Source organism: Pagrus major, chromosome 20 (genome assembly GCF_040436345.1).
Source record: "Pagrus major chromosome 20, Pma_NU_1.0".
Taxonomy (NCBI): domain Eukaryota; kingdom Metazoa; phylum Chordata; class Actinopteri; order Spariformes; family Sparidae; genus Pagrus; species Pagrus major.
The window spans coordinates 24,681,161-24,695,359 of NC_133234.1; the positions used below are offsets into that span (position 1 = coordinate 24,681,161).

The 14,199-nt window shown below is 44.0% G+C and overlaps 1 protein-coding gene across 1 annotated transcript in view; it reads right to left on the reverse strand.

Moving 5' to 3' along the window:
* Positions 1-3,103: 3,103 nt before the first annotated feature.
* sdk2b (sidekick cell adhesion molecule 2b) overlaps positions 3,104-14,199 on the reverse strand; it is a 283,107-nt gene continuing 272,011 nt past the window's right edge. The window contains exons 43-44 of the mRNA XM_073489748.1: positions 9,678-9,807; positions 3,104-3,526 (exon numbers count right to left, since the gene is read on the reverse strand). Coding sequence (XP_073345849.1) covers positions 3,104-3,526; positions 9,678-9,807 — 553 coding nt within the window. The remainder of the gene's footprint in view (positions 3,527-9,677; positions 9,808-14,199) is intronic.

Here is a 14,199-nt window from a genome sequence, read left to right on the forward strand (position 1 = left end):
CACGCCTTCAATACATGTGAGACTCACTTAATGTGTAGTTTGATGGGTTTAATGGGCCGACTGTGCCGGTTTAGTCAACCAGGGAAGAGACGAGCTGATGAATGGTGGTTATCGGGGAAGTGCAGAGGAAGATGGAAAAAAAGTCAGGAGGGGACATATGTAACCAGATAACGGGATTTCACTGCACCTTCACTGATCCAATTTATTGCAGCCCTGAGTAACAACAAGGTTAGGTCGCTGAAATTTCATCAACTCATTAGGCATCGACAGATCCCACCTAGTGCTCACAGAAAGCATTCATACACAGAGCACTGATGACATCGCATCTTCACACATTTCTGCGTGAGCTCCGTCGATGTGTTTGTGACACGTCATTAAAGGTAAAGGTGTGTTTTGTGACATGATGCACCCTGGGAACTAAACATGTGCAGTGACCTGGTTTTAAGCAGCGCTCAGACTCATAACAGCAAAAGAGCTGAAGGGCTGTTATGTTATGCAAAGTGCGTGCTGACTGTTATCAATGAGAAGAAGAACTCAGAACCAGTAGGTCCAGTTTGAGTAAATTAGAAGGCTTATCAGATGCCACACCTCTGCTCCCCTGTGATGTTATCCTCCTTTAAAGCAGGACTTTAAAACCTTAAAGGGCAACTCCACACATTTTACTACAGCATATGTGAAAAAAAACATGTAATGTAATCTGATAAATTGCCTCGAATGATGTCACTCAGTGGCATTGTGGGTAACATTATTGGATTCATTACAGACAAACAAATGATCAAAATCAATACAGCAGAGCCAGAGGTACTGACTTTTTTTATTCCACACATTCTTCTTCTTCTTCCTTTGGCGCCTACATTACCCACAATGCAACTTAGCCATTGAGTGACACCACTGGAGGCAGTTTATCGGATGACATGCAGCTTTCTCTGGAGCCAAAAAACGCTTTTATCCTGTGCAATTACTGTGAGTATGTTTTTTCATTCACTATAACAGAACAGTGATCGTGGTGAGGAGAGGTTTGCAGTGGATGTAAGTGACTACTGACTACAAAATTATAGCTACAGAGGCTGTGTAGATGTAGGTTGTGCCAAAACTTGAGCAAGGATCTACTTCTTTATTTATAGACTACTGTTTTTTTTTGTTTTTTGCCACTGACATGAATAAAGAGACGGCACACAGAGCGCTATTGTTGATGTTAATCATTTCCTTTACCTCCACCCAGCTCCCCTTAGACAGTGTTGCAATTGAGCACCAGAACCTGCTAACATTCAAAAATAATTTATTTCAGAAATGTACTGTGATCATATATTCATTCAGATTCTGCATGATAAGCTTTTTGTTGCGTACAATGAAATCACCCCACGGAGAGAGAGAGAGGAAAAAAAAGTAAAAGTAGATGACATTTTTTATCCTTTTTTTTTTTTGGAACTATGGAAACTAGGAACACACCACTGAGTCTTCACTATAGCGTTATGAGTGCGCCTGGCAGGCGGGCCCGGACGGACGGTACCGGCCATTCTGTGGCGTTACTCCAGGCAGGTTTACAAGTTGCTGCAGGACAATCTCTTTATAACCAGACACACAGTGAATGATCTGTAAAGCTTAACGCACGACAAGTGTCATCACACGTACACCTGCAACCACACACACACACACACACGTTAGCATTTGGGACAGTACAGTCACACCTGTAATAGTACAGAGTGGTTGATTACACAAAAGGGGAAAGAGGTGAGGCAATTTAATGACATCATCTCTTGGCGCAGGCCCAGCGCTGCCCCGTGATAGTGTTCAGTGACAGAGAAGAGTTACACCAGCAGGGCCGGAAAGAGGAGAAAAAAAACCCTCTTGGTTTCTTATCAAAATCACACTGTTAACATTTTTAGCAGAACCAGCAGCTGTGCTCACATGTGAATGTCCCCAGACTGCCTCAGTTTGACACTCTTACATTGGATTTTTCAAAGCATTTCAGTAGACATATATTCAGAATGAGACTGATGTGTGCATATGTGAGCCAGCCAAAGGGTGAAAAAGAAAAAACATGGGTCGTGTGATGCAAATTTTACACACAGCCCACGCCCGTCAGGAATTAAAAGGAGGCTCTCGTAGTGCGAGGCGAGCCGTTAACGACGCCACAGTCAAAGGGCACCGTGAGCAGTCCGGTAACAATTGGTGCCAGATATCATAAATAAGTGTTTTTCTCTATCAAGGCATCTTTGATCCACTTTAAACACACTCGCAGAAAGACTTCAACACTTTCACTTGAACAGATATACACTCATTTCATTTCATATCTGCAGGATCCTTCAGGCACGGCGCAGTCAGTGACATCCGACCCGCCGCGGCCCAAAATGTTGTCCGACTTTTTCCGTGTGTTTGTGTGCTATAGGCCGGAGAGCTGTTTCCATGGAAACACGTGATTGTTTCGCCAATGTCCGTTTAAAAACTCTCCCGGCCAACACATTAAAATTTGTTCGATTTGGCATGAATTCCACATCCACATCTGTCTTTTATGTCCTTTTTTTTTGTTTTTACATCCAGTTCATCCGGTCCAAACTTTGTCCTTTCACTTCCACAATATGGCTCCCTCATATTGTTATTTCAGTCTCCATCAATGCAGAATCTGCATTGAATTGATTTTGTGTTCTCAGTACATCTACTATATATATATATATATATATGTACGTATATATATATTTATATGTGTTTGTTTTCAAAGATTCTTGTGACCTGTACAGAATCAAAGAGGATTTGAATGTGTTCAAAGAAAAGTGACAAAAAAAGGGGAGGAAAATAAAAGTCATGCAAAAAAGTTCAAATAGCAAAAATAAAAGTGAATCGATGAGTATTGTATCAACTGGTGAGAGAAATCAAAGCACACTTCCACACATTAAACAATACAAAGTGCTCAAAACACTCTCATAGACTTGTTCCACATGTATCCAGGCTGACTACAGACGACACGTAAAAAATAAAAACTAATGAAAAGAAAAGAAAGAAAGGCGTGAATGACTTGATTGAGCTGACTGCGCGTTGCTATGTTCTCCTTCAACACACGTTGGGTAGATATTTCCACAAATTTTCGATGTCCTTTTCAGAATTTTCACACAAAGGAGGAGAAGCCAGCGATTGGGGCCCTCGAGCCGGGGGCTAGGCTGCTGGGGGGCCTGTAGAGGGTGCTGTGCTGGCTGGGGGGGTTGGAGCTCTGCTGGGAGGGGGTGGGAGTCCGGCTACCTTTGGGCCTGAACAGGCTGCCTTGACCCTGGGGTTGACCCTGGGCTTGCTGAGGCTGGGGGCTGGGCGAACTGAGCTGCGGTGGCAGTGGAGGTAGAGGAGGCAGCGGCGGCGGGGCGCAGTGCTCCGGGTCGCCCGACTCGGACTCGGTGTAGCTGTAGGCCTGTGCGCGGGATATGCCTTTCTGCTGGCGCCGCCAGGAGTTGTAGTAAGTTGGGTCGCTGATGTAGTGGTTGACGAAGGAGTGGGTCTTCTGTCGGTTGGGGTCCACCTCGTACTCGCTGTCGCTGCCCTGTGAAGGAAAGAAAATAAAGAGGAGACGTTGATTTATGGCGTCAGCATGGGGTGAGTCTGCAGTGTTTCCATGGGGAGCAGTTAGAGATGCTGAGGCTATAAATGTAAATGAACATGAAGTTATTGAATTATTCTGAGCAAAGTCATCAATTCACAATCATCCCCGTCTAAACGACACACACATGCACACACGCACGCACACGCACATACACACACACTTACATTTACGACACGGCACAAGAACAAATGGACACCAAAGATGGTCAAAGCATAATCACGGAAGGATGACTTGTTACTGAAGCGTGCATTTGTAAACGGACCATCAACACAAGATGGGCGAAGGTCAATTTATCTTCAGGAACTTAAACCAATCAGTCACTGGGTCAGACTATGTGTTCAGGATCTTTGTACCACGCCAGCAAGACGGGGTTTGGTGTTGTGTAGCACAGTATACCACATAAAAAAACCTATGATGGGATTCTGAGGGAGAAGATTGGATGGGGACTAGCAATAGGAACCAGTCACCTATCAGGCTACAAAACATTCAAAGCAGGCAGCCACAGGAACCTCACCAAATGCAGTGGAAGTGTATGTAGGCCACCTGTCCCATATGAAAACACCAGCGCCTCCTATGGGTGAACAAAACAATGGGTTTTACAGTGCATCACCATAACAGAATGATTAAAATGGCCCAGTTATGACGATGGTAATAGCATATATATGTTATTCATGTACAGATCCTTTGTGACATTCTGTGTGAATGGTCTGAAAAGCTAAAAAAAAAAAAAAAAAAGCAACATAGTCCGTGCAGTGCATTTTAAAACACAGTAAAAGATGTCAGGAAGTGCTTTTTCCTCCCTTCGTTAAGTGAGTTTGAATTCCAATCAAGCCGCCGTGTGTAAAAGAAATGACGATAATCCTCGGCACATTCTTGTCACTGACCCTCCACCTTGCCGCAGACCAGGCTAGAAACCCAGCTATTGTATTCATGTCAAGTACCATTCCTTGTGTCAAACGAAAAAGCAATGTGATCATCGAGCGCTCGGTGGGGGATCGCTCATGGTCAACTAATTGCCACGAGAAGCAAGATGCCAATTGGCCGGCCAGCCTGTGATTAATCACCTGGCCCACGGTGAACAAATACTGAGTGGACTTTGCCAGAATTGTCACTGGATAATTTCCCAAAGAGCATTAGGTGCAAAGTAAAGCAACAAAGACCTTTCCTTTTCTGATGATTGCGAGTGTTTCAAGGCTCTTTTGCTCGATCACCTCTCATATTATCATGTTCCATCTCCTCGCACAGAAACATGGCTGCTGGCACGCACTCGAAGGGCAAACTCCAGAGCTCAGCACAGCACATATGTGATACATATGGCAGTAGGCTCAGATTTCCCTCTGCCTCCCCTATATAAAGGCTTTTCTTCTTTGTAGCTGTCAGCAGAGTTTATAAATGTCCAAACAGACAATGCTTGTGTTGAATTAAATAAGAAAAGTTCCCGCTTTTTTTTTTTTAAACCTCTTTGGTTCTAAACAAAGGAAAGCGATCCCCTCCTCCCCGACTCTTACTTTCCACAAATGAATCAAAGGCAGACATTGTGCACAGCACGGTTTGGCTCAACATTCAGAAGTCGACCACAGTGATCATACTTCTTCTTTTATTATGTTGTGTATTCTTGAGGGGTGTGACAGGCATCAGTGGCCGCGGACCGTTTGTTGTCCGTTATTAATATTGTCACCCGTTTGCAAACACTTGAGGCCCGACCAGTGTTGAAAAGCATTCCAGTCGTGCCAGTGTGTTTAGCAACACAACAACACAATAATAAGATCCATTCACAGTGGACCAACAAGACACACTGAGCAGCTTCGAGTGGTATTACCTTACTCTAAAAGAATTAACACCGCAGCGAGAGATGAAACGCAGCCCCAGTTGTGAGAGAGCGAGTGCAGACCAAGTGTTGACACAGTGAATTTGAGTTCTAGTCCTGCCCGCGCCGGCTCGGCCCGTGAAGTGTGCGCAGCAGATGTTCTGGCTTTTGAAATGTTCTACATACAAGCGTACACCTCTCCAATCTGCTCTCCTTTTTGCTTTTTTGGTTCATCGCCAGTCTTTAACAGAGATAACTCAAGGATCTGAATGAGGAACCTACTACGGTGGAGTTGCTTGACAATTTGCCTCTGGGGCGGCGCGGCCCGTGAAACAGCTCCTTTACTTCAACTCATTACAAGCTAATTACCAGAGCTGAATGCTGTGAAAGAAAGAGACTTAAGGCATGAAATGCAGCATTGCACCTCAGCCCTCGAGGGGAACCACCACCTTTATTTATGCGAGGATATGTGTAAGACAGACACACGGCAGCCTGCCGGTGACTATTATTAAACATTTCTTCATCATTATGATGTTAAATTAGGCAGAGAAAGAGATTAAGAAATCTATCCAATTAACTGGTGAAACCTCTTGACAGCAGTTTATTTTATCATCAGCATAATAATCATAATTTTTATCATCAGCATGATAAAGTTGCCCTGCGTTCGTACAACTGTGGGAAAATGAAACAATGTGGGAGACGGGGAAACAGAAATATGATAACTGATGTGCATTAAAGGACAAAATTACGCTTTGTGGGAGATAGATTGGTCAAATAAGGCAGCTGTTCAGACAATCTCGAGCTTCGACCTTTGACCTCAGCATGGAGGGGGTAAAACTGGAAAAGACATATGTTGTGCTGTCTGTGTTTAACCCTTAATTCTAGCTTCTAGAGCAATTTAATTATTATTATCCGACCAGGACTGTACAGCTGAAATGATTGTAGTCACCTTGATGCTACATACAAAAAAAATAATTAGAGTGATTAAACAATAAATAAGAGAAATGAAAAAGTATTTATTTCAGATGGGGTGTGTAGGATGAGCTGAGGAGTCTTCCTGCTGCTCTGCAGTCTGGTGGTACGGCAGCAGGTACTCCTGTATCACTTGCCAGACGGCAGCCGGTTGAACAGGTTGTAGCTGTCCTGGCTTGTTGTCTTTGAATCGAAAATGCTTCGTAAATAACTGGGAATTTCACTCTCCTGTGGGTTATATAATGGCATGAGACTGAAACAATAATCTCCAGGGCAGGCATGGCCCCCATCCCCCCACCTAAAATTGATGCATACCCCAATACCACCGAGTGGGTCAGCCTTTTGTCCTCTAGTTATGGATTATTGCAGAGAGGAGGGGGAAGGGGGATGTCTGTGTCACTCTCATTGATGAAGTGAACACAGCAGGGGTCCCCGGAGACAAAGACAATGACAGTATATGTGGGGCTAGAGGGGGATTAAAAAGTCCAGAGACATTCACAGGAGAATGTGGAGCGATTTCTGTGTAGGAAAAAAAAAAGATTAGGGTGGAGAAAAAACAGGAATTGGAAGATATGGTTTTGGCCGCATACTGAAAGCGTGCTGCATCAAAGTCAAGTTGTATTTTGTCATCAAGGCAGGGATAAGTCTCCTCCGCGGATCCAATCCCCCTCTCGCTGCTATAATGTACATTGCTTCATCAAAACAAATATAATCGAGGGATTTGGGATTTTCTTGGGCATTAGTGCCATCCCAGCCTGGTGGACTGAGAGTAATGGAAGCATGTGCTTTCATTGTGTTTCCATACTTCTTTAATTTGTCACCCGTCTGGACTTTTGGAGACTACATGAGGGCTAATTTCTCCCTCGTTCACTTTTTCTGTCTCTCTCCACTGTCCTCTGTCACGTACAGATGCCTCAAATCATTTTTTAATAAAATAAAAATGCATTTGCGGTCATGACTTTCCTTTTATCCGGGGGATTGTGACATCATAGCGACTTGTTGTCACTAGAGACGATCCCAAACATTACAGAGAGTTTTCTCACTTGAGCCTCGGCCAAAATAAAAAGCTGCAGTGAGCAGAGCGACGGGGAGGAGGAGGGTGGAGAAAGGAAGTGACAGACAGAGACAGAAAGCAAAAAAAAAGAAAGAAAGAAAGAGAGAGGGAGAGCGTATAAGAGAAAGCAAGACGTTTTCATACCTCTCCCACGGAATGCCGCTCTGCAGAGAGCATAATCTGCAATCCATCTCTGACTCAGAGATGAGATCGTCTGACTTCGACTGGTTTCGGTCTTAAATGACACACAAAGGCGGTGCCACAGAGACAACTTTGGGAAAATGAGAAAGTCTATACTCAAGTCAATAGGGCCCTCCCTGCAGGGGGGGGGGCGAGCAGTAATGGTGGCCTTGTTGCCTCGCCAAGTCAATGTTAGCTTCCTCCAAATCCCCCTCTTGAGGAGGAGTACAATAGTCAACTTATACCTGCTGGTGCAGTCCCCCGGGGATTAAAGAGGACAGACGGCACAATGTCATACCGATAGCTCAGAGTTATCCGCTCAATAAAACTTCAAAGAGCATTCCTGAATTTCTCCGAAAGCACCATTGGGTGCTGATATGGTGGCCTGTCAGGGGCATGGCAGAGGAGCCCTGGGGGTAACAGGCAGGTCTCTGTGTGTTTCAGCCCATCAAAGCCGACATCAGCTCCTCGAACGGGCAGGAGGCAGGCGTCGTCATCTCAGGCCGAGGGGGGGGCGGCTGCTGCATTAGGGGCCATGTTTGACAATACGCAAGTGCGAGCGGTAGATATGTCGGGCAGGTGATGAAATGACGAAATGATTCATTTGAGGGGATGTTATCGTGCTGCGAAAGCTCCTGTCCGTAGTGATTCATTGTAGGGAGATTTTCATTTGATCTGCAAACAGGACTTAGGTCCCGATAAGGCCAGGTGGGGAGAGATTTCTGGCTGCGGTATTCACACGAGGGACCGTATCTAGCTGAGAGATGTTCCAAGATAATTTGGGAAATGCCTAGAGTAAAGAATTCCTAGATGAAAGGAAGCACCGAAGGAAGCCTGAAAGCACGGGGAATTCAGGACCACTTCCCCCCCGACGCTTTCATCTAGGATCAAAACCAGACTGCAAAACCGCAAGATGGTTCATCCAAACCACAGAGCGCCAGAGCAGGAGGGGGACATAAACAAAAACAGAAACAACACACACACACACATATATATATATATATATATATATATATATATATATACATATCAGACACAGAGGGAGAACCAGTCGGATAAAAAGAACAAGGGTAAATGAAGGAAAACTCAAGACAAAAGTCAGGAAATGAGAGACGCGAGGGTGGGCGGCATGCAAGACTGATCAATGGAAAGATGGAGGGAGACGAAGAGGAAGTCACAATTTATCAATTGGACTCGCTTACTGGGCAAAAGCAGTTTGGCTCAGCACACAGAAAACACCACAAGTCAGACATCAGCTGATAGCGTCTGCTTAGAGGGCTTTAGAAATGTAACAGAGATTCAAAAAATATGATTTTTAGACTATTTACAATGCTATGGCTAAGGCTCTACCAGAGGAGAAGAGCCAAGGAGACGATATTCATCGACTCCGTCCTCATTAATCGAACATGCAGTAGGAAAGTTTGATAGGCTGCCCGGGTGGAGCAGCGAGAATTTAAAAATCCAGCACAGATTCAGAGGTTTGATTTTAGACTACTTACAACACTAATGAGGATCGGCTCCACCACAGAGGGAGAGCAGGGTGAGGGAGTTAAATTATTTTTATTGACTTTGTCTAGACAAACTGAAAATTTAGTAGGAAAGTTTGATAGGCTTCCCTTCTGTAACGGCAAGATGCAATACATAAGCGGCAACTAAAATACATCTTGCAAAGAGCATCTGTCCTCGCTGTGTTACATAAGTGCTGCGGCTGAGTGCAGCGGCCTGGATCGCAGGTGGATGTTGGCGGAGTGACACAGGTCACCGCCCGGTCTAAAAAACTGCTTTGCCTTCAGTGAGCAGAGTCATTAATCTCTCATCTCTCCTTGTGCATTATAGCCGTATCATATGACCTCCGCAGGCTGAATGCACTCAGGTGAACGACAGAGAAAAGGACACCATGAACCGACACAAAACACTGAACAGCCGACAAAGCGAAGCTGAATTCCTGACGAATTCAAGGAGGTGACAGTGAGCACACGTAGACGGGTACAAACATATAACAGAGACACACTTTATGCAGACAGACGCACAGAGACCAGACAAGATACAGCGTTAAAAAACAAGTGTAGCTACTGCACCTGTGAGTCTGAGATTTCGGAGGGTTTCTCAGTCAGGCTGCTGCTCTCTGCGGGGATCAGGTCGTTGTACTTTGTGCTGACGTCCTCGTCTGAATAGTGAAGACTGCCTGGACTGGGTCTGGGAGGAGATCTGGGGAAAAGATAAAAAAGCAGAACAATTCTGAATGATCCAGCTGCTTGTTGTCATTACCCAAAGAATTTCACTGAACCTTTGATTATTTTGGCATTTCAGGATAACCTTTTGAAATCAGTGTGATATTTAAATGATTATTTTGTTTTTTGTAGTTTGTACTCTGGTAGAAATCATGAAGTCAGATGATCAGAAAGATTTGAAACAAACTTGCATGGAAGAAGAAACAAACTGTAAAATCAAAGTCCAGCACAGTGTGCAGGCTGACTTCCTTGTTCAGCTTTGACCTAACGTTCTTATGGTAATTGTCGGCACACAGTCGTCCTTGGCGAGGATTATTACAGGTATTATCTGGAGAGCTGACCCCCCACGTTTACCTCCGAAAAAAGTCAGAACCACACGGGAAGCTCGGGTCATTTTGTCGGACGCCCAGCACCTCCAGCCAGTCAGTTTCATTTGCATTCATGAAAGTGGCACAAAAAGATACGTGAGGTCTTTGAATCCATCAGATATTGGCTTTTTCTCTGTCTGATGGATTTGGTGTGAACCTACATAAGTACTTAAGTGTCTAATTGTGTATGTATGTATACATTTCATGGATTGTTATTCATTGTTGTATTTAACGGTGACAACCATTGACTTCTGTTGCCTCTCGGGGGAGCTTACTCTTAACTACTGTAAACAAAGCTGACCAGATATTTTAGTTAAACTGCTTCTGGAGCGTCCCTGTGGCCTAGTGGTCGAGGACACATCATCCTCAGTTTGAATCTGGTTTGAGGCCACATCCAGACTGACTTTAGATAGATAGATACTTTGGCCATGCATGAGAAAACGCATCCCCCGCATTCACTTGAATGGAACCGGTGTAGCAGGAAACAATTGTCTGATTCAGGCTCTGTCTTACTGTTTGCTTTTCTATTGTTGCAGCGAAAGAAAAAATTGTTTCAAATGTAATATTCTGTGTCTTATTTCTACTGATTGCTGTGTTTTGACATGTTAGAAGGCTTCGACTTCACGGATCTGTTACTCAAACCTGACTTCCAGGACTGTATTCTGTCATCTCATGAAGCTTCAGTGCCTGATGTTGCCAGATCTCAGCCGTTTCTCTTGTGGGTCATATCCTACCAATGGCCAAAATGCATGAAAAAATAAAATGATTTTTTTAAGGAATCATATTCATCAGTTTCTAATAACAAGCAGATGAAGCCATGCAGTGCCTCCTTCGTTTTAATATCAGACACTTCAGTAAGCGCTTCCTTTCAAGTTCACATGTATCACTGTCTGTCTGTGTGCGTGGGAGTGCAGCTTGATGAGAGTCATGGGACACTCATGAGATAGCTGCCTACAGCCAGTCTCTCCTGGACTGAATAATTCCCCCTGATTCAGTCCTCACTGTGGGCTGAGGAATGTCAAACCACCGGGCCCTTGTGACTAAATTATAAACTGAACTCTCGCAGCGCTCGAGGGGTCATCAAATAGACGGCAGCCTCGGGCTTTTGCTCCGGCAAATGTTATCAGAGCTCTACATGAACGATGCCACGGATTAGACTGTCAGCGGCGTGCGGCGGCGATCAAATATGACAGTCAGATGTAAGTTTAAAGAGTGTGAGTGATGGGACTGAGCAAAAAGGAGGGATCCTTCAGGGGAGTGTGAAGCGGGTCGAGGCGGTGTTGAGTGAACTGAAGAAGCTGAAAGGAGGAAGGAATGAGGAAAAATGAGGGCAGAGAAAGATGAAATACTGGAAAAACATTTCCTAAAATGGTGCGCTCCAGTCAGGGGTTCTTAAAGTAAATATGAGAGGAAAAAAAAAAGCTCTCGGTGCCGAAGCTCCTCCGTATTTTCCACTGTCCCCCGGTCCTGCTGAACAAACACCCATCTGTTTCTGCTGATTGGTGCTGGTTTGGCTGAGACTACTGGGACATACTGACTCCTGTTGACTTTCCAGGACATAGTGTCGGCCGCCAGCGGATCTGCTGCAGCGGCGCACACACACAGCCGCTTTTTACACGTCAGAAAAAACCACATTAGCATTTTTCCAAATAAATATATTTTGAAAGCATTTCAAAAATGTTGTGGGTGCGATCCAGCAGTTCTCACAAGAGAGGGGTGCTCTGAGTGTGTAAATGGAAAAAAACTCCACAGGGAAATCACACAACGAGCTGTAATTCAATTACCCTCGATGAGTTATATTAAACAAAATTAATTCACTTAACTTGAGTGGAGGATTGAGACGTGTACAATGGAGAGCTACTTATACAATCTACAGGGTTTTCTAATCTGCGTGATAGCTTTGTGTTATGTTCTGACAGGATGTTCAACACTTTTCTAAAGTGTCTCCATCTGTGCAGACAACTTTCTGATAATGATTTCTGATGAATGGACAGCTGTGATGAGAGCTGCAGGTCATGTTAGACAGATTTGATCTGTCTGTGATAGCAGAGTTATGAATACTCTGAGCTTCATGCAACAACAGTCGTATCAAACACATCAGAGCTGCATTAAATATTTATAATCATTTAAAACAATCTCCACTCCATCTCCATTTTCACTCAACAGATTTATTCTTTAAAATGCCAGAAGATACAAATTGCTCGTTCTGTCCAATTAAAACTGCAAAACATATTTAATTTACAATGATGTGATGTAAAATGTAATGTTTGACATAACTGCAGTGAGAAAGAACAAATGTTGGCAAAGAAACAAAAGGAAAAGGAGACTATTATCTTATTACGTGTAATAGTACGATGGATTTTTACTAAATCACCTTTTAAAAAACTCTGCAGTAGATTAAAAGCATCACTTATGAAATGAGATGGGTGAGCTGTACTGCCTGAGCCGAGATCCATGTGTTACATGCCGAGAGGGGTTATATACATTAAAGGATAAGTTCAACCAAAAATGAAAATCTAGTCATAATCTACTCATAGTCTCACGCTGAAGGAAAGTCATGTGAAGTATTGTAGTCCACAAAACATTTTTGGAGCTTCACGGCAAAACAGCGTTGCAGTATTCTCCTAAACAACTGAAGTACATAGGGACTTGAAATGGCTCCTTACAGCTTAACCGGTGTAATCCAAGTCTCCAGAAACGCCCAGGATCCCAAATTTGGGATCCCAAACATGGTCGAGCATCTTTACTTTTCTTGCTCTACTCCATTACGTTATTTTTGTATTGTGATTAGAATTACTACAACTGTTAAAACATGATGCATTCTGGGTTACCGATCAGTAAACACAATTGTGAAGTACATGAAGCATATACCGGTTCAGCATTTTTAAGAGCTGCTGAGTAATTTTCTTTGGACTGATTCATTGATAAATCATTAAACATGTTTGCAGACTTTGAACTCGTGGGTGCCGGGTCGTCTTTGTAGTAAGATAAAAATGTATAATGAGCCAGCTCCGGCTTGCATTATCCAATATCCCCTCCAATAATTCAATATCTAACAACGCTTTACATAAATGTAAATGTGACACGACTTCTTTCAATAACAGGCCGACTAACAGTCCCCCCAGAGACACATTTTTTTCTCAGATGCAGAAAACTTTGCAGCAAAGTCTTGATCAGAGCTCCAGATTTCTATCTGAACTTTATTCCCAGAGGACTCTCCAGCGTAACCTTTACCAACTTGCATTCCTCAGCAGTCCTCGCAGAGAGCCCCCGTATAGCAGAGCGAGACAAAGAAGCTGAGGCCAATGTGAAGAAATGCTACTGAGAGGAGCCCACTGGGACATTATGATAAACTGCCTGTTTAAAAACACTGAGAAGCTCGGCCCACTTTCACCTCTTCTCCTTGACTCTCATACACTGTCGAGTGAGGCGTAAATTATTTATCAGCTCTCTCGCTCTGATAGAGAAGGGTCCACTTAATCGTCTCGCAGCAAAAATTCAGTCAGTAGTACATCGGGGGAAGAAATGAGTACCGAGGGGGCGGAATCAAATCTGCCCCCAGTCTTTGCTCATTATCAGGATCTCCTCCTGCTACAATCGCCTGTGGGGACTCATTAACATGTCTGAAGTGTTCAAGAGCTTTGTCACTCAAGAGTGTTTAAAACCATGTTAATCTACACTGAATTACTTCACCAGGACCTCCTCCAACCCCAAACCAGCGTGTCAAAGGAGGTTTCAAACTACAGAAAGAGGCTGATACAAAGCCACACAGGAGCGATGCTGTTAATCCTCCCTCTTCATCGTGGCAGCGGTAAAACGAAAGATTTTCTGGATGTTGGACCTCAACCTCTGAAACACACTTGGGGTTTTCAGTTTATGTGCTGTGGAACTGATGATTCAAGTATATTTAATCAGATGTGTTTAGTTTTTCCCAGAGCTGATGATGGAAGGAGTGAAGGAAAAGGTGAAGCACCAATCGGGCAGCCGGCGCTGATTGGGCA